At 39.2% G+C, this 20,283-nt stretch overlaps 1 protein-coding gene across 1 annotated transcript; it reads right to left on the minus strand.

Moving 5' to 3' along the window:
• Positions 1-4,716: 4,716 nt before the first annotated feature.
• PCDH18 (protocadherin 18) lies at positions 4,717-11,862 on the minus strand. Its single transcript, XM_072405831.1, has 4 exons — positions 9,051-11,862; positions 8,608-8,693; positions 8,352-8,518; positions 4,717-5,894 (listed from the first exon to the last, which is right to left on the minus strand). Exons 1-4 carry the CDS (start codon positions 11,541-11,543, stop codon positions 5,206-5,208), a joined length of 3,435 nt encoding a protein of 1,144 aa, XP_072261932.1. The 5' UTR covers positions 11,544-11,862; the 3' UTR covers positions 4,717-5,205.
• Between the last annotated feature and the right edge of the window lie 8,421 nt (positions 11,863-20,283).

A 20,283-nucleotide genomic window follows, 5' to 3' on the forward strand; every position in this document is an offset into this window, starting at 1 on the left:
AATCTGCACATGTATCAACTGTCAGTTAGCTAAAATAAAAATATTCTCCTACAGCATCCTGACCTTTACATGTCCACAGCTATCTGGTTGTGATGCCCGATTCCTAGACACTCCTATGCTGCGGCGCTCTGCACTCCTGGGCACAAATCCCTACCCACTCCATTCCACCCCATCTTCTACCTCCCTCCTATATTCCCTGTCTTTTCTCCCACTTCTTTAGCCCCTTTACCTGCCCACAGATTCCTCCAGCCCCATCCCCACATTCACCCAACTGGGTACATCTGGAAAAAGCCACCTTGGCTATGCAACCTATTTCCACTCTAAGATATCTATAACCCCTGATAGCAACACAAGCAGTTTCACTTTATGCATTTAAATCTGTTGGAACCCATTATCAATGTTACCCCTGTTCTTTGTTAGTAAGCATTATATGTTTCTATCTCCTGTTGTTCATATTTTGCACCACCCCTGAATTTTGATTTTTGTATCCCATATCCCCATTATTCTTGCAATAAAAATGTTTGTAAAGAAAAATATTTGCATAACTTTCATTAAACATTTCATGAATATTTTAAAACATATCACCACATTTATCTTCTGGGACCTTTTTTATTTTCCATTGTGACAGTGGAGAACTGTTAAAAAGTGGTAAAAAAGTTTTTTGACGCTTTTCAAAAGTGGTGGTAAGGTACTCCAGTTATGTGAATGGAGTTTCTGATCACCCCTGTAGAGGTATTGTAGTACTTTTATACTCCACTTTTTAAAGTTTGTTCACCAGGGGGCAAAACCTGTTTCCATTTGGTGAACTGGTGTTGCTGAAGTTCTGAACAGGCTTCTAAAAGTGGGGAACATGAAAATAGGGTTATGTTCTTTTTGGTAAATTGAATCCCCTGTCTACTCCCCTGGAAGTTGACAATGGTTGATCATAGCCTCACACATGTGGTTGGGAAATGGGAACAGTCAAGAGAAACAATAAGATTATATTACAATATATTACAGAAAATACCATGATATCTAGTGATCAAATATAATCCTTATGCACTTTATGTACCTCATGTAGGATAACTACATGATGCTGGGTTCTACAGTAAAGCTTTGATGGGCATCCTCTGTTAGCTCTAAACCATCTGTCTTTTCTCCTGATCACCAACAGCCATGAACTTCTATGGGTACAGATGCCAGAAAGTTACAGAAATATCAACTCCTTGTGTCATCATGTTGTGGTCTAGACATTACATACTCCCTATGTCTTTCATAGTGCCTGGTGTTTAAATACTCTTGCTAAATGTAATAACATAAATGGGATATTAGATCAGCCAGCAATTTGCGAAGCGTCAGAGTTTTTTGCAACTTGTTCATCCTAACTGATGCACAACCACACAGGTAACTCTAATACAGAAGTGATTACCTCTAAAGGTGCGTACACACTTCCAATTTTTATCGTTCCAATCGAACGACAAACGATCGATTGGGCAAAAAATCGTTCGTAAAAAAGTAACCAACGACGCCGACGAACGAGGAAAGTCGCTGGAAACGAACGACCGGACCGACGGATCGGATTGGACGACGATCGTTGAACATCGTTCGTGTGTACGGTCGTTCGTTGATCGTCCATGTTCAGAGCATGCGTGATGAACGAACGTCCGTTCACTTTCCTGTCGTGCACATAGTTCCTCTATCGCTTAAACGATCGTATCTATTGTGTGTACAATATCTACGAACGATCGTGTCATTATCTCTATGTGCAGGATCGGTGCTATACGATCGTTCGTATATATCGTGCATGAACGTTCGTCGTTCGTTTTCCAACGATAATAATTTGGAAGTGTGTACGTAGCTTAAGTCTCACAGTGCTCACAGCACAGCCATCATACATTGCACAGTTCAAGACTGGGGGAAGAAGAACATTCCATTACTGGCTTCCCCTTTTGGACCCACTGGTAGCAGTAATTAATGTGCTATAGGGCCCCCGAAAAGCATTTAGGACAAAGCAGTATGATCTCTATATACCTTGGAAAGCCTAAGCTCATTTGTGAAGGTCATAGGTATTATGAAATATTTCCATACATAGTTTCTGCAAGTAATTACAATTCTCTTAGGTAAAACTGAATGCAACTATTGCAAAACACTAAAAGCTAGTTAAGTCCAGGCTAACTCATATACAGCTCTTGGATATGAACCTTAGAGTGACTGGAGGCATAAACAACAGGCTGATCACAAGTCATGGAGTGAATTTAATATATGCATCAAATCAATGGACAGATGATTTAACATAGTCAGCAATCTCCCTGCTGCCAGCTCCCCCACAAATCACCATATGTTACTCTTTGGAATATAGATTTGGCGTGTGCCATCCATACAAATGTTATTCATACAGCTTAGATTAGTTTCTTCCAGACATGCCAACACTGTTGGTTGGTGTGATGAATACAATATTTCTTGGAATGCTCAAATTAATTAAGGGAATAGATCAATTATTGGGCACAACCTTTCTGTTCACCTGGTTTATGGTTATCATTTATATAATTACCTACAATTCATATTTTATATTAACTCATAAGCCCTGCCAAAAGATATTATACATTTGGGTTTGTTTTCTATGTATTATCTTTAGGCAGAGCCTATACATTCCTTAGCTTTTATACAAACTGAAATATTGATTTTGTGAAATAAAAAACATAAACTAGGTAAATAGGGAAATCTTGTCTATAACAGCTATTAATTTGTATTTATTATTTGATTCATATTATTATTTATGACTACTAAAAGCTGGGGGGTTTTAGTTTTAGTTTGGGCACAGTGTGGAGGAGTTTGGCCCTATTTTTTTTTTTTGTTGGTGTTCTTGACCCCACTGGAAGTCAACTTTACTTTCTGTGCTTGTAACACCAACACAAATAGTGTGTCGCAAGGACAGGAATGAAAGCCTGCCAGGTTTTAACCATCCCCCACTTTACTAAATATTATTTTGACTGATGTTTCTTTCCCCACTTGATCAATATCCCACAATTTCCTGTCCCTATGACCCCCTAACAAATGATAAAAAGGTTTTAAAAGGAGACTATGTAAGGCTACGTACACACAGGTACGATATCAGTTGAGAATCTTGCGTGTGTACAGTGCTCGTTGTCCATCATAGGAGCGACCCTCCTGGCGGATCCACGGACAATGAACAACGAACGATCAAAATGAAAGTGAAGGGGAAAGAGCGCAGCAGGGTGCCACTTCATCGTTCTCCCCCTCCCCTCTCCATAGATCCTATCCAACGACAATTATTGCACATGTGTACGTTGCCTAAGACTACAAAAGAAAATAGAAAAAGCTGCAAACTTTCCACCCAGTACCCAAATCTGAAACAACAGGTAGCTGGAGTTGGGCTTTAAGACTATTTCACACTTTTTAGTTGATTCAGATAGGCATGATTGATATAATTATTTTTCAAAAAACAATATAGGGATAGATACAATATAAAACAATATGATGACAATGGATGATATAATAGACCTACCGTGTTGTTTTGCTGGATTCTTGCAAAAGTATTGTGCATATAAAAGGTAAGGAAACACCAATAAATATTCTAGGGTTAAAATTATAAACATACAAACTGTTATGTTTGGGTAATACAAATATACATCTATACTTTGTTGTACATAGAGTTACAAGCTGGAGAGATGAAGAGTGAAGAATACTTTTAATGTACCTTTAAAGTAAGGAAACAACAGCATATAATAAGGTAATTAAGGTGAACTTTTTTGCAAGACACATAATTTGGGAATGCAACTATTTCACTACTACTTGCTATGGGTACACAGAAGCGGATAGAAGCTTCTGACGTCCAAGTAGCCCTGCAAGCAGCATCGCTGTGACAGCCTAAAAACAAGCTTCTTTTTATCTGCTGGCATATATATGGTTTCATTTGTTTTCTACTGTGCTGTTGGCAAGCTGCTGAGTAGTGAATTAACATCATTGCCAGCCAGTTCAAGAGCACCTTGCCTTATTAGAAAAAAAAACAGTGGTTTGCCCGAATGCTGTTCATCAATATACATTGAGAAATATATACTAGAGATACTATAGACAGATGCATCTGGCAAACTAACTCAAATTTTCTTTGCAGTTGTAGACATTTTTCAAACCATAGTAGTCATATACACAGAATATTGATTGCAGAATTAAATATTTCCTAAATCCATAATAACCACATCACACTTTTAAGGAAAATGGCTTCACATGCTAATAAGATATGACCTCCAGTTCCTGGTGCTTACTTCTGGTATGTAATTATCATAGGACTTCTATGGAACATATATGTTGGACTTTCCATACTACCAAACCCCCATAGCATAGGGAGGCTACAGTATGTACAACAAAGAGAAGGACATGAAAGGAACGGCTTTATACAGAAACCTGACTAGAAAGCCCGGGGCTTATAGTCAATGTTGGTGCAGAAGCTGAGCCACACCTGGCTCCTAAATACTACCCCAGGCAAAGGAAGAACATGCCCATTACCTTTTAAATAGCTGTGGATTTATGCAAAGTGATAACATCCTAATTCCACACCTATGGAGGGGAAATTATATGTTTGACTTCCAGTGGGTAGACTTTGATGGATGTTTTGTGGATGCGTGGTTAGTAATTCAGCTTTTAGCATTTATTTATAACAAATAATCAACAGGTACTATAACAGTTTTCACCAAAGCCTGTAAAGAACAACAAAAGATATAAAGTATACAAAATGTGACAATATTTTATTTTTTGTGAAAAATGGAACAAGAAGTATTCATATCTACAAGTGGTAGGTATATATATTTATAAAACGGTACCTTAAATGGGGATTGCATATTTAACTAAAGATTCCTAAGAAAAGTGAAAAAACTTGACTTGACCTGATGTTTTACAGGCATTTACACTTGTCTCATTTGCAATTATAAATCTAGGATAATCCAAAATGTCTTCATGCAGTAAAACATGCCATACGAAATACAAAAATAGAAATTTATTTATTCTTAAATTACACATAAATATAAGATACAAATGTATTTTTAAAATACAGATAGCAATAGTCACACTTGTTTTGTGTACATATGAAAATACAGAATTTGAATATTTAACATACACCGACACATTTTTATAAATGCAACCAACTGTCAATAGGTTTTTTTGATTGTTCCAAAACTCCATTATGATGGAAAAGGTAAGATGTCAAGTCACTTAACTTTGCCTCACATCTTGAAGCAATTTGTTAATTTCTGCCACAAGTTCACTGGCATCCATAAGTTCGTGTTTACCATCATTGAGATGGTTGAGGACATTATCAAATTCATCTTCCTCAAAATTCTCTGGTATCTCCTCCATAGCTGGCAACCACTTGGAGGATGGCTGTGCACTGGAATGATTCACTAAAGAAGGTCCACCAACATTGTTGGGATTTTGGAAATGTGTATTAGCTGCCCATGCAGCAACCCCTTGGGGGTAACTTAAAGTCTTAGTAGGCACTTGCCCTTTCCTTCGTTCTAAAGAGTTTGAGCGGTCAGCATCACTACATTCAGTGTAGTTGTCCAAAGATGGCGGCAACAAACGTTGAAAAACACTGCTCATTTCATTGAGGAGGGAGGAGGTGCAAGCTTCCGATGATTCCTCATCCTGGGACTCCTTACCGAATGTGGAAAAACTTTTCTTCTTCTCATTCTGATCTATTGGAAGCACTTCCTCTTCAAGTACAGAGGTTTGTTGCTGAACCGGTTGCTGATTAGTTGGCTGGGGTTGCTGAAGGGACTGGACTTCTTCTCCAGGGATGAACATGTTGTTTCTGTAATCTGCTGATGGTGAAGGAAGAGGTGGCATCCAGCATTGATCAGAATGTCCTAAAACACGACATTCATCTGTGCAGAATCTCATAACTGGAAGAAAAAGAAAGTAAAATTAAGAACTTGTGTATAGCTATAATATACAATATACTATAGATATACTATAACTTCAGATATTTCTAATTTAGAATGAGAACTTGCTATGGCTATGTCAGTAGCTCACAGCAATAAGAAAATAGCATTCATGTGTGTTACCACACTAAGCAACACATATGAATTGCCCTTAATTAAAAAATAATGTAATGTATTTATGTGGTGTTAACAAAAAGCTAGTTCTTTGTGGACATTGCCATGTTTCTCTGCCACTTGCATTTATTGTATTTAGCAGGTTTCACTAAGTAGCTGAAGAAAAATGTACCATTTCTGCTGTAGATAATCTCAGATTACTATACTAAATGTTCCTGCTCATACTTGGCTGCAGGATTCATTTATGGCTTACAGATTTGCTGCTGCATTTCATTTTTTGTTTAATTTTGTGTGCAAAGAGAAATGGAATGCAGTAGTCCATGGTAACAATCAGAAATCCACATGGATAAGAGCATCAAGTTGATTTTCATATATTAGTGTTCATCTTTATTACAATAGTTCACATGAATAAACCTGTATAGCCCAGTAACTGTACAAGCCAATTAATTTTTACATAACTGATTTATCTATAAATATGAATTACATTTAAATCTGTAACTCTGTGCCACTCTGTTCCTGAGCCATTTTCCATTATAGCAACAGGATGTGCATTCTGATCTCATACGTTATATTTCTGGACACAGATTTAGCATAAGATATTCCAAGGATCACTTTTCATTTTCTAATATATGGCTATCATAAATTCATTTCCTTGCTGACAGCACCTGCTACAATACCAGAGAACAAAATTACATTTTTTTTCCTCTCCACTGGAGTCGCTTTTGAGACTAAACACCAATATATTATTTCCTGCCAACTATAAAATTTCTCAGCATTACTATGTTTGGTACATTTTCTATAAGGCATCTGCCAAACAATTACATGTCTTATTTTGGCTTAATGTAAATGTAGATGTACAGGCTGCTACAGAAAGATGCCAGAATCTCAGTCACCAAGGGGTTAAGGCAAATATCTGTGCAAGTGGCATTATTAAATAAGGATGAAAAATAGCCCAGGTGTATTTGGACGAAACTAACAGACACCATGGTCAAATTACTGAAGCAGTGCATTGGGTAAGATGAAAAGGCAAGAGAAAACAATACAAGGGGACAGATGGCCTGGCTGAAATACGGCATACGACCACATTGAACATAGGTTCCATCTGCGGGACCCTTACAACTGAGGACAGCAGGAGCTGGGGGCTGTATGAAGGGAATGCTGTCACTATCTGTGGGGGAGGGCCCCCAATTCATTGTTCTCCTAAGAACCCTTTGCACTAGCTGACATTCTTAAATAGATTAGTAAACACCCCTCTATGATACTTAACTTATGTGGTGCCAAACTAGCTGCTGTTAGCCTTATAAAAGAGCATTGTTTGGGGCATAAACAAAATAAAAGCAGTAAAATCAGAATTGTGCCTTTGCAGAGAGTGACCTTGGAAGGATAGTGTGCTCCTACAATCACCAGAATCATCTCTACCACAAAAGACATGCTTTCTGAAATCACCCAGCTTTTGCAGGCAAACCATCTCTTTAATTCCTAGAATTGGAACATGTGGTAAATAAGTCTTACTGTTGCTGATTCGTGAACAAGTATTGATTGTTCACATACAGAGAAATCCTAAATCTTTTACCAGTAGTCACTACAGCATCATGTGCTGCTTTCAAGATTTGCTTGTGGTTATGTTTGGATATTTCAGTACAAATATTGAGCCTGAAATGTAATAAACTAGCATTTATCATATAATTTTATGAACAGATAACAACTCTACTAATATAAAACTTCTTCAAAGCATTTACATATACCACACACTGACATACATTCCTAGGGGAGCCACAAATGACTGGGTCTATAGACAAGTAAGCACAACACAAGAAAACAAGGCTTTGAGTAAGAAATAAAAGATTTAGCTATATAGGAAGCATTTGTTTGTGACATGCCCTAAAGTCCTTGTCCTCTTTGTCCAGCCCTAAAATTTGCCTTTTGATCTACTCATGAGAAGGTTACGAAATATATGATCTTTGGGAAATCAGTTAAAACAAGTTCTTTCCTCTGTGCTGACACTAAATTAATAGCAGCTCCCCTGACTTAACCTTTTAGCATACATTCATAAGAGAATAAATCTACTGCTTGGCTAAAACTGATTTGCTTTGGGCAAAATGCTCAATATTGTGGCTGTCTCATCTATACCAGCTGTGCTCTGTTGCTGAGAGCAGGCAGCAGCAGGCAAGGGAGAGTACAGAGTTTAAAGGTTCTGTTGTGCTGTGCCTATGTATGTGTGGTTCTTCCTGCTCCCTTCTGTATCAGTATGACAGCCAGGAAAAAGCAGTAAATTAATTAGACAGGAAATATCAGCAAGCCTACCTGGAGGAATTCTGTGCCCATCAGTAAGGAAAAGTTCACCGAACCCTTCACCCAGAAGTCTGTCAATTGGAGAATCTCTGCCCAGATCATAATCGCTGTCTCCAGCTTCGCTATCTCCACGTCCACTGTCTTTTAGACTAAATTTATCCATGTCTTGGAGGGCATATCTGCAAAGCAGAAGGAAATATTGTCATTCAATTGTAAGAGAAGAAAATTCAGTTTAGTTTTCTTAAAGTTAAATGAAAAATTAACTCACCTGTAGCTTCTTGAATATTTGTTTCCACGAAAGCTTGGTCTTGGCTGATACTGTCCTTGGTGAAGCATGGAGAGCAATTGGGATACCTGCCAAAAATGAGGGAAAATGTATTAGGTGACAATACAATAGCCAGAACTTGGTTTGCAACTCTAAACACGCTATAGAGAGACTAGAATAGGTCAGTATATTTTATTCATGCTAACAGACTAAAAGTATAAATGTTAGCATAACAACATCCTAAAACATAAAAAGATGAAATAAGCTTTTTTGATGTAAATGGAAAATTACATTATTTTCCTATAGTAAACACATGTATATAACCATAAATGATAACACTGCAATAAAAAAATGGATTTCTGTGGTTAACTATATTGGGTTCAGGCATAGCCAATTTTTTTTGTTGACAAGTTACTGTACTTAAAAGGAAAGGGGCCTGTATTTACCTCCACTGCAGGTGTAGCATGAGTCAATTCCAGTGCGAATGTATCTGGTACATGATTAGATGATATTGTCATCAGACTGTTGAGTGATTGGCGGCTGTGATGACTTTGCCTGCTGCTCATCTGGCCACGTTCCAAAGTAGGGGATGGGGAAGGAGAAGACCTATGATGGGATCTAATTGGCAGTGTACCATTCATGGTAGGCACTAGAGTAATCTCCCCTTTGTGGATTTGCCTGGAAGGCCTCTTTGGGTGATTCTGGTACGTTGATTCTGCCACTCTGCAGTTGTAAGATCGATTGTCCTTTTTTTCCCTGTTGCATGTTGTTGCAAATATCACCATGATGACCAAAAGCACTGCACAGATAGCCCCCAAGGAGATGATAATTATCATTGAAACATCCATTGAGGCCTGGTTAACATAACTAGCCTCTGTTGTGCCAGTAGGATCAAAAGTTTCAACAATGTGGCATTTAAGAAGTGCTTTGGTGGTACGAGGAGGTGTCCCTTTGTCTTGAACTGACACTTGAAGTTCCCATTCCTGAAAGGGGAAACTCTCCATGCTCATATTAGTGTAAATTTCACAAGATTTTGGATCCATAATAAAAATTTCATATTCATTTCCTGATGTTATGGCACAGCTAAGTTCAGCGTTCATGCCAGAGTCTCTATCTGTGGCCCTGATTTTAGTGATTAGATGGCCACTTTCAGCTTCCCTTGGGACTGCAATCTTGGCTGTGTTATTGTGCAGAGTAGGAGTCACAATCACAGGGGCATTGTCATTTTCATCAACAACAGTAAGGACAACTGTAGCATTAGTGGTAAGCTGGGGAACTCCATTATCTCTTGCCTGGACAGTAAAAATTACCTGATTTACTTCTTCATGGTCAAAGGCCCTGAGAGCATAAATTGCACCATTTGACGGGTCAATAGTCACATAAGTTGTAATGGAATTACCATGAATGAAGCTTTCAGGAATGACATAAGTTACCTGGCCATTTTCAGCTTGATCTGGATCCGTGGCCCTTACGGAGGTAATATGGGCTCCAGGTGAGTTGTTCTCCACAATGACAATCTCATATCTGTTAGTCTGGAATTGTGGTGGGTTGTCATTCTCATCGCTTATCTGTACTGCAAAATGCTTAACTGTGGACAGACTTGGCAGCCCTCTGTCCTCAGCTATTACAGTCAGACTGTACTCTGACCTCTTTTCTCTATCCAGGGATGAATTTGTTAATATCAAATAGTTGTTTTCATAAGTCTTCTGCAGCTTAAACTGCCCATGTCCATGTAGTTTGCAAACGATTTCCCCATTGAGTCCAGAATCTTTATCCTGCACCCTTACCAAGGCCACAAAGGTATCCAGAGGTGCACTTTCGGAAATATAAGCTATTTCTTTGCCAGTGGACATCAGATTGATATTGATTTCAGGCTTGTTATCGTTCACATCAACAACATTAATAATGATCTTACAATGGCCCGGGATTGAGTTTGGACCCATGTCCTGTGCTTGAACATCAATCTCATAGGACTTAGTTGTCTCATAGTCCACTTGTTTCATTAGAGTCAGCTGGCCTTTCTCTGGATCCATCCTAAAGGTGTCTGTGATTTTGGGGGACACATTATTGTTGAATAAGTAGACAACCCTCCCATTAGCCCCCTCATCTGGGTCTGTGGCATTGAGGTCTATGAGTAGGGTCCCAACCGGGGAATTCTCCGGTAACTGGATAACATAGGACTTCTGTTCAAAAGCTGGGCTGTTGTCATTGGAATCCGAAATGCTTATTTTTAGGATGGCTGAGCCGAATCTCTGGGGCACCCCCATATCTGAAGCGGTGAGCTGGAGCTCATAGCTGGACTGAAGCTCCCTATCCAGCTCCCTGACCACAATAAGTTCTGCATATTTAGCTCCATCAGTCCTGGTCTTTACCTCGATCTTAAAATATTCGTTTTCAGAGAGAGAATAAGTGTGCAGGGAATTCTCTCCAACATCAGGGTCAAAGGCGCTGTCCAGGGGGATCCTGGTCCCTACCGCAGCGCTCTCAGAGATCTCAATAGGGATCAGAGCCCTGGAGAAGTGGGGAGCATTGTCATTAATATCCAGAACCTCAACTTCTACATGAAACAGCTGCAGCTGATGGGTGGGTAGGGTGATCACATCAAACTCTATGGAGCAGTTTAAGTTTTTCTGGCACAGCTGTTCCCTATCAATCTTATGGCCGATGCTGATCTCCCCATTATCCTCCTGTACGATCAGTAAAGGAGGGTTCCCCCGCTGCATCGCCTTAAAACGGACCGCCGATGGGTTCGGTAACTTGGATAATACATCAGCCACATCCTCAGCAAGCCTGGCAACCACAGATCCCACCGGCTGCTCCTCGTATATGCTGTACTTTAAATTCTTACAAAGCACATTGGGGATCGCCAAGAACAAAGCCAACAAGAAGAAGACAGAGGTCATTTTCCTAGCGATCCAGTGCCTCCTGCACCGATCCATCCCCAAAGGCAAACCAAGAGATTCTAGATCCGAGTCAAGCAGCAGGAGACAATGGCATGCATTGAATAGTGTGCGGAGAAATGGCTCGGTAACGTGCGCAAACTTTGTGCTCACCGGTGAGATGTACTAAACAGCAGTAATCCCATCCCAGCAGCAGCAGAATCACATCAGGATTTCATTCACGTTGCCATAGATTGCAGGGGTCTTTGCTGAATGTGCAGTCTTCTTTCCCCCTCTGAGATCCTCTTTCCTTCTCTGTGCTCTGCTGCAGACTAAACACCCCTGATTGCTGACTCCAGACTAAAAATCTGTCCAACTTCACTCCAACTCAGACAAAGCTCTGCTCTGCATGTGCTCAATCGCTTCCAGCCAATCAGCTATTTTCCAAATCAAAGGACAGTGAAGTCACATTAGTAGAATGTGCTGCTGGGGGAAGACTGCTCCTCCTACTGCATTCACTTTTTCTGAGCGTGCCATAACAAAAGAGGGGACAAATTGCAGGAAAAAAAACTTTAAGCTATTGTCTCTTTACTCTTATAGGCAGGGATCCTAATCAATGCTAGACTTAGGAGACAATGAGCCTATAAGAATATTTTTCTGTACAAGTCATCTTTGTAGAATTCTCCACTGCTGTTATTTTCTGCCTAGTACTGGAGATTCTGCACTGCAGAGCCCACATTCTGCATTCTACCTGTCTAAAGCCTTATTGTGAATGTTAGTTATACTTATGTCATGCTGATCATACAAAGTTACCCATAGATTCAGCTTGCTGTGATTTGTGATGACATGGCAGGGGTTACTGCACCTTGAGCATCACCTGGATAAGAGTGCAGCTTTAATATTGCCATGGAGAGAACAATTGTCATTTTCTGCTCTATGTCTTGGATTTTGTAATATTCCTAATGCATTTTTATTGTCTTTATTTTGCAGTTTTGACAAATGACCCGACCTTGGGTTCTATGCAAAACAAATCTAATTTGCCTTGGGTTTAATATCATTTACCCATCTCTGTTCCTGTAGGGTTGCTTCTTACCCTTGATTTATTTTAGCAATTGGCAAAGCTGTACAGTGACATTATGTATATATTATATCTGTTGGCATGAATATTATTCATCTGTTTGGCACAAGCTTTTACCAACAGAAAATGAAGCATTTAACACTTTGGGTAAGGGAAGATTGCAGACCTTATTACAGGATGACAATTTACTAGTTATGGATCTAGGCAGAACACTCACATAAATGATAGATCATGCTGTAGGTAATACTCCAGATTTGGGTGAATGTAGCAGGGGACACATCACTAAACTTATACAGGGGAAGGCTTCCATAAGGAAACTCTATGGGGAGTAATAGAAAAATGTACAGTGTTAAGTCTGAATTCAGAGGCAGAGAAACTGAATTCTGGATGAGAAGACTTGTGGGACTGGTTTTTACTAACCTGAGCTGCTTTGAAAGTGAAACCTGTTTTACATTTTTAATGGAACTTCAGGCCACCTTCTATTACTCTGCCCACTGGAAAGTTCTAGGAGCGCTATGGATGATGGCTTTGATGGATTTTCACTCTGCAACTGCTTGTTGCTTGGCTGTCATGATAAAACCTTTAAATGTAATACTCTGAGCCACTTTTCAGGAGAAGTATACAGAAAAGGGCTTCTGACTTTACCAGACTTTCCTGGTCTGCTTACATGTTGGCGACTCGGAAAGTATCTTTGCCACTGGGTCAGTAAAATAGCCAGAGAACCAGTATCCTCAAAAGTGAAATAGCAATTGATGCTTCCATGCTTCCCTTGGATCCATAGCCTAGAATAAGAATTCAGATAGTAAAGTCAGAATCCAAGATATCTGTACTTATACCAGGTCTGTGATCCAGGAAATATTGAAGCAATTGGAATAGTCTGGAAGCCAAATGACTAGCATTCGCAGATAATGAGCTAATCAAAGGATGCTAAATGTAGGTAGTGACTTAATTGTAACTATTCAAGTACATAGTGTTCTGATCCTCCATTATAAAATGGTAAATTATAGATTTAGCCTTCAAATAGATGTATTCTAGCAGGCGTAGTAAAAGTGTGGGTGAGTTAGAAATATGAAAACTCAAACCTGATTGGTTCCCACAATACAGTAACATGCTTACAATATTATGAAACTTCTAGTGATAAAAACCCAATCGGAGTTTAAAGGAGAATGATAGTGAATAGTTCTGGAAAGGACAAGGGGAAATTTAATGTGGCAATTAAAATGACCTCGCTGCTGTCTATTCTTTCTCTCAGTCAACAATGCCTGAAACACATAGGTAACATTAGCTTTGTGTTTCTGGTCCATATGCTTTATACTTCTGGTTCTGTACATTTTTTATTAATGGACTTGTTGCACTGAAAGTATTTGAAACTACTTTAGTGACTGATTCTAATCAGAAAATATCTGGGGGCAGAAGCAAATGATTCTTCTGTGCCTAAGCACAGTTTTAGCAGAGCAGTATCTCTAAAATGACAGCACAGACATAAGTGTAATTAACACTTTACACGCCTGATGTCCACAGAAATCTCCTAGGGTCTCCATGAACAAATCACATGTTTGACTGCGCTGGCAGTGGTGTGTATGGCCCAGAATACATAATATGTGGTCCTGAATTCATGGTTCACAGCAGTTAGGTACTTCTCTGTCTGGTAAGTATTATCATGCTGTACTATTGATGACTTCCTGAAAATGACATTTGCCTGGGTGTACCATTGTTTCTGTGGCACAGGTCTATGCTAGAGGTAGGCAGAAAAGGTGGTTGCAGATAAAGGGGCACATAAGGCAGGACATGCAACCTACTGTATACAACTAAGGTAACCAAAAATAAAAATACATCTCACTTCTTTTGCTTATAAAAAAAAGCCAGGCAATCATGTCATGTTTAATACAAAGCAGTAAAAGTGTTAAGGCAGTGACTACAAATATTAAAGGAAGTATCTAAAAAGGTCTCTATTTATAAAACTGTGATCATGACATTCCCTCATGGGAATCTTCCAGGTCAATGTGTTTTAATGGCATTAATTGATTCTCACTAGGGAATATTTGAGGAAATGTCACATTCCCTGTTTTGTAAAAAGAACCCAAAAGTACTAAAAGCAATGGGTCAAAACTGAATATTGAGACAGCCAAATAAGTAGCATTTTGCAGCAGAGGTCATCAATGTCAGTATTCCTTTTCCCCTCATTACAAGCGCTTTAATAAATCAAACTTTCTATAAAGGAATCTGCCTTTATGGAAGGTAAAAGAAAAAAAAGAAAACAAAAGCATGCCATTTCTAAAGAAAGACATAAAAATAGACACATCAAGCCTTAGAAAAGAACTCTGCGCCCTTATCATTTCAGCAGTGAAATAAATGGCCAGCAGGTAGTGGTTCTATAAGAATCATACCAAGCAGATGATGGAAGTAATGTGGTTAAATTGTGCTTGATCAATGCAAGTGAAATTGCAGGCAAATGACAGGACGTTTACTAAAAGTGTATTCTGCCTCACTTGACAAATACCCCCTTTAATTTACCTGCCTGCAGTGCTACAGAGGACTCATTCTGTTCTTCCATTAGGCAATTCTGCTGCTACAACCCATATCAGTGGCTTTTTTTCTTTACTGATGGCAGCTTATCCAGTAAGTGCTTTATTTCCAAAGAAATTCCAAAGTGTAGAGGAGAAGAGATAGCTAGCTGCACAACAGATGACAATTCACTCTTCTATGGCTTAGTCGCACAGTGGGAGGTTTACTTGGAAATGTTATCATGTAACAAACTTAAATAAAACCCAGCGTGGAATTTCGACGCATTATCCTTCCCATGCTTTTCTTGAATACTTTCTGTTAAGTGGAACGTAATAATCTTCACTGTGTTTAGAAAATACTTGCAAGGGAAGGCTTCTTGTACCCACATTGGATGGAGCCCTCAGGCAAAATGATAGGATTCTCTAGGCCATCAAAAGGAACACAATAACCCATGGCACACTTGTGTCATACACTGCACAGCACACTTTTGTGTCTTTTATAGTTCCTTCCCTGACCTCCTATGTCTTCCCAGCCATGTGCCCCCTTCCTTTCCATTCTCTCTATTACATGCATTGTAACATCACCAGACTATGGCACTCACACCAACCACAGACTGTGCAGTACATCCATTTACAGCACTTGAAACAATTGTATCCAGTATATTTACAATGTAGCCTGGACATTGTAACAGTTTACACTGTAGATTTTTGCACTTTGTCCTGTATGCCTCTAGCAACATGATCTCAGTTTTTTGATGAGCTATTCAGTATTTTGAAACATTGTAGACTGAAGTAGTCAATGAAGTAACTATGTCAACTTTTAAATACCTGTGACTACATAATTACACCAAATTATAATGACTGTTTAATGTTTCTGTCTGGGACAGTCTGTGGCTGTAGTAAAAAAAAAACCCTGTTTTATTTTTTTTTTCCTATTTTTTCTTGTTGTTTATTTGTTTGTGTTTATTCTTTTTTTTTAATATGTATTTGTTTGCCCCCTCTCTCTCTGTTTGTTGTATCTTACAAAAAAATAAATAAATAAATAAACACACAGAAAATGAAGCTCTGTAAAGGGAAAAAGGACGAAAGGACATTTTTAGTACTTATTTAGTATTTAGTATTAATGTTACCATGATTTATTTGTTATGAACCCCCATTGTCTCTCTCCCTCTCTATCTCTATATGTCTAGTGTCCATTTCTTCTTCCTCTTTCCTTCTCTAAATCCCCCTCACCCCCTCCTATAAATGCATAGCTCTCCTCTATCCAATTTCTCCTCTGCCAGCCCCCTTCCTCACTTTCCCTCCATGCCCTGCAATGGTCTCCCCCTCTCCTCCAGCCTCTCCCAATCTATGTTCTTTTCTCTTTCTCTGTCATGGTCTGCAGACACTTTAGCCTGGCTCTGCTATTTCGCTGTAACCTAAGCTAGAGAAAATTTACCACATCACAGTCAGATTATTTCTGACAAGCCAATGTTATTTTTTCTTTACTTCTGTCTGCCTTCTTGTGTTTGCCTCCCTTGCAGCATCCACATATTTACTGTATGTTGGATAGATTGTACAGTCATTTTCCTCCATCCCATTTACTGTACTACTTTTCACAGAGCCAATGTGCCTTTGATTTTTCCTTTCCCTAGGTTTCTCTGCAGGATTTTTTTTCAAGTAAATTCATAGCAGTTTCCCTTTCTGGAAAGGAGAGTAGATGCCCAGCATGCATTCTCCTCCCTAGAAGAATTCAAAAGCATTTTATATAGCATTGTTCCCTTCACACACCAGCCTGGCATGGCAAATTGCAGTCTTTAATTAATGTATTTAGTGCTGGGTCACAGCAATGAGCATTTCTTCCCCTGCTCATGAATATTACTATTTTACAAGTTTGCTTTCTCCTTTCAGTGTGTTATGATCCCATATCTCCATAAACCCTATAGGCAAAAGCTCAGCTTAATACCAGCAAGTGGGGCCAGGGATGCCCATAGCCATCTGGCTAAGAAGTCTGCCAATTCAAGCCAATCATTATATCACTCTGGGCTTTGCTTCCCCCCTTTCTAAACATCAAAAGCTGCAAATGCCAAAAGAAGTGGATGGACAGAAAACTGAAGGATAATCTAATTTTAGGACTTCACGGTCAGATTTTATTAAGAGCTTGCTGGAAAAAAAAAACTTTCCAAACAATTCCCAGCACTTTTTTATATATAATTGTCAAAATGGGTTTATTTAAAAGCCCTTTCAAATGTTAAAGTACTTTTTTTTGTGTAAAAGAAAGAAAGAAGCTAGTTATTGCCTTTTCAGAAGAGTGTGTGGGATGAATTATTCATAGGCAGAAATAGTTTCAGTGCCACGTACTAAAATATTTAAAATGGTGTGTAAATTAATATATACCCACGTGGAATAGGTTATTTTTTCCAGCAACTGGCAAACACATTTAGAAATTATTGATTTGAATATAAGAAGCTGGAGACAGAGAGGGAGAAAGGAGTTCAATGCATCTTCAAAGTAATTTAGCAAGCTTGTGAAAAAAGGGTGTTAACTTCATATCCCCTCTAGAGAGTTGCAAGGGGAGCCTTTAATTCATTACTTAGATGTATTACTGAGAAAATTACATGAGGTGCAGGGAGCTGCTCCCCAGCTATTGTTTCATGCGGCTGCCCATTAGCATTAGTTTGTATTTTCATCTCAAGGTGCCCTAGTTAGAGAAACTATTTTATTAGGAGGTGATACAGTTGTGGTAATGAGTTTCTTTACAAAACTGAATGTTGGGTGTGCTTGTCTTCTGCAGTTCATTGCCCCTTCCTCCCAGACACCAGGGGTCCTGGCTGATCCTGAAAGAGCAGAGCACCACGTGCACAGACAACAGGCTTATGGAGGGCCTATTGTATGCCCACAGAGGGCTGTTTTCCTGCTCATTTACACACATGAGTTAGAACCTGCTGAACAGTGTTTTGTGATTCACATCTCAGTGTCTCAGCATTTGCCTTAGGATGAAATAGAGATCTCTATGTATTACCGAAATACCTTTTATGTAGTATTTATTATTATTATTACAGGATTTATAAAGTGCCAATATATTACGCAGTGCTGTACATTAGATAGGGTTTGCAAATGACCACAATAGTAGAGGAGATATGTAGTGGTGGGAAGTAGTGAGGGTTTTAAAAGACAGAAGAAGACAGGTAAGCAAGTTTGAAAAAATGGGTTTTGAGCGCTCTTTCCAATGAGCAGAAAGTAGGAGCAAGCCGAATAGGACGAGAAAGACCATTCCAGAGAGTTGGAGCAGCTCTAGAGAAGTCTTGTATCCGTGCGTGTGATGAGGTTATGAGTGAGGAAGACATTACTAGGTCATTGGAGGAGCAGAGGGAGTGGCTTGGGAGTATTTTTTTTACCAGGTCAGAAAGGTGAGTGGGACAGAAACTGTGGAGGGATTTGAAGGCAAAGCACAGGAGATTGAATATGAAATGGAAGCTAGTAAAGAGATGCAGCAGAAGAGGAGTGGTGGGAAGGATGGATGAGTCTGGCTGCAGGGTTCATAATAGATTGTAGAGGAGAGAGTCGGGTTAGTGGAATACTAGAGAGGAGGAGGTTACAGTAGTCCAGACAAGAGATGATAAGAGCATGTACAAGGAGATTGGTGGTCTCTGGGGACAGGTAGGGGTGGATGTTCTGAATAAGGGGGGTAAATGTAGTACTTTATTGGTTGTAGCTAAATCTAGTTTTAGATGTGATGTTTCATTATGACTCTTTATCAACCAGTGTCAGGGACTGGGTGACTCCCTAATCTCTCTTTCTCTTTTTCAGATGCTAATTAAAACTTTTGAGTGAAGTTTGGGGCAAATGGTGCTCTTTCAGGTTTCTTATTTTGTATGAAGCAGCCTATTTGTCTATTTTACCATTGTTTGTCCTTATGTTCACTCCTCCTAGTTCCAGTTTCCTTCTGTCTCTATCATATGTCTCCATCATCCAAATTCACCTTCCTGTGCTCCCTCTTTCTCTTTATTCTATTAGCTCCCTTTCTCTCACAGATTCACTATTATGTATCTGCCTATCTTGTATCTATTTCTCTTTCTCCTAGCACCTCTCTCCTTATATGTACCATATGTGTATATGTATATATGTTATATGTCATATGTATCTATCTATCTATCTATCTATCTATCTATCTATCTATCTATCTATCTATCTATCTATCTATCTATCTATCCATTCCCCTAGTATTTCTCTCTTTCTCTTCATCATTAACTACCGGTATGTATCTATATTTTATCTACCCCTCTTTCTATATTTTATGTCTCTCTCTCTCTCTCTCTCTCTCTCTTGTATTCAGTTATTTTTTTTTCTGTCTCTCTAGACCTTTGGGTACCATATGTATCCTATATGTATAATTTTAGTGGTGCCCCCCACATGTCTACCGAGTCAAGTAGGACCTGTGTTTACTGTCAGCAGCACATTAGCATCTTGTTATACTTTAATATGACTTATTTCATAGAACAGCTTGTTTCTAATTGGGAGAGATGTAGTTTAATGAGAGCAGACTTGTGTATCTTAGAAGGGCATGTTGTCCATGCGTGCATGTGCCCTAATGAGGGTTCTCAGTATAAATACATACAGGTCCTAAGTGACCTCATTTAGGAAAGTCATCTCTTGTATACATGAAGAAGAGGGAGGGGGTGCTTTATGACATGTAGAAGCACACAAGAAGCCACAGGACCTCCGAATAATAGAATATTAGGACTGCTTGTACTCTTTAGGGGATCAGATGGAGTGTTTTTTTTTTCATCTCCAGCTTTGTGGTGCAATAAAGTCATTGCAAGGGACAGCAAACATTTCTAGCATCATAATGGTCCTTTACTATAACAAAAGATGAAGCAGGTGGCATGCTGCAAAGCTGGGTCTACCGCCATCCCCAGGGTGCCAAAACATCCCTCAAAGTTTCTGTTTGAGGAATTTGTTGGTGGGATTTGGATTGTAAAGGCACGCGAGCATCTGCCGCCTGCTCTGTCTCATTACCATTCATACAATTAACTCCAACAGCCAGAGCAAGGCATCCAACAATCCTGATTAGCATAAATCAATCTCTGTGACATAGGGAGGCTCAGCTATAGCAGGACACAAGCATCCAGGCCTACATTCTGCACTACACACTCAAAGTTAGTTATCTCACTTTACAATAGCCTCTTATTAGCCTGAATACAAGCAAATGCTTTATCACAATATGCCATCAAGGAAG

This window comes from Pyxicephalus adspersus, chromosome 3 (assembly GCF_032062135.1).
Source record: "Pyxicephalus adspersus chromosome 3, UCB_Pads_2.0, whole genome shotgun sequence".
NCBI lineage: Eukaryota > Metazoa > Chordata > Amphibia > Anura > Pyxicephalidae > Pyxicephalus > Pyxicephalus adspersus.

Coding starts and splice junctions, on each gene's coding strand:
- PCDH18 (XM_072405831.1), bottom strand. CDS start 11,543: ATGGATCGGTGCAGGAGGCACTGGATCGCTAGGAAAATGACCTCTGTC. Junction 8,694..9,050: donor ATGCTACACCTGCAGTGGAG/GTAAATACAGGC, acceptor CATTTTTGGCAG/GTATCCCAATTGCTCTCCAT. Junction 5,895..8,351: donor TGGGCACAGAATTCCTCCAG/GTAGGCTTGCTG, acceptor TTTTTCTTCCAG/TTATGAGATTCTGCACAGAT.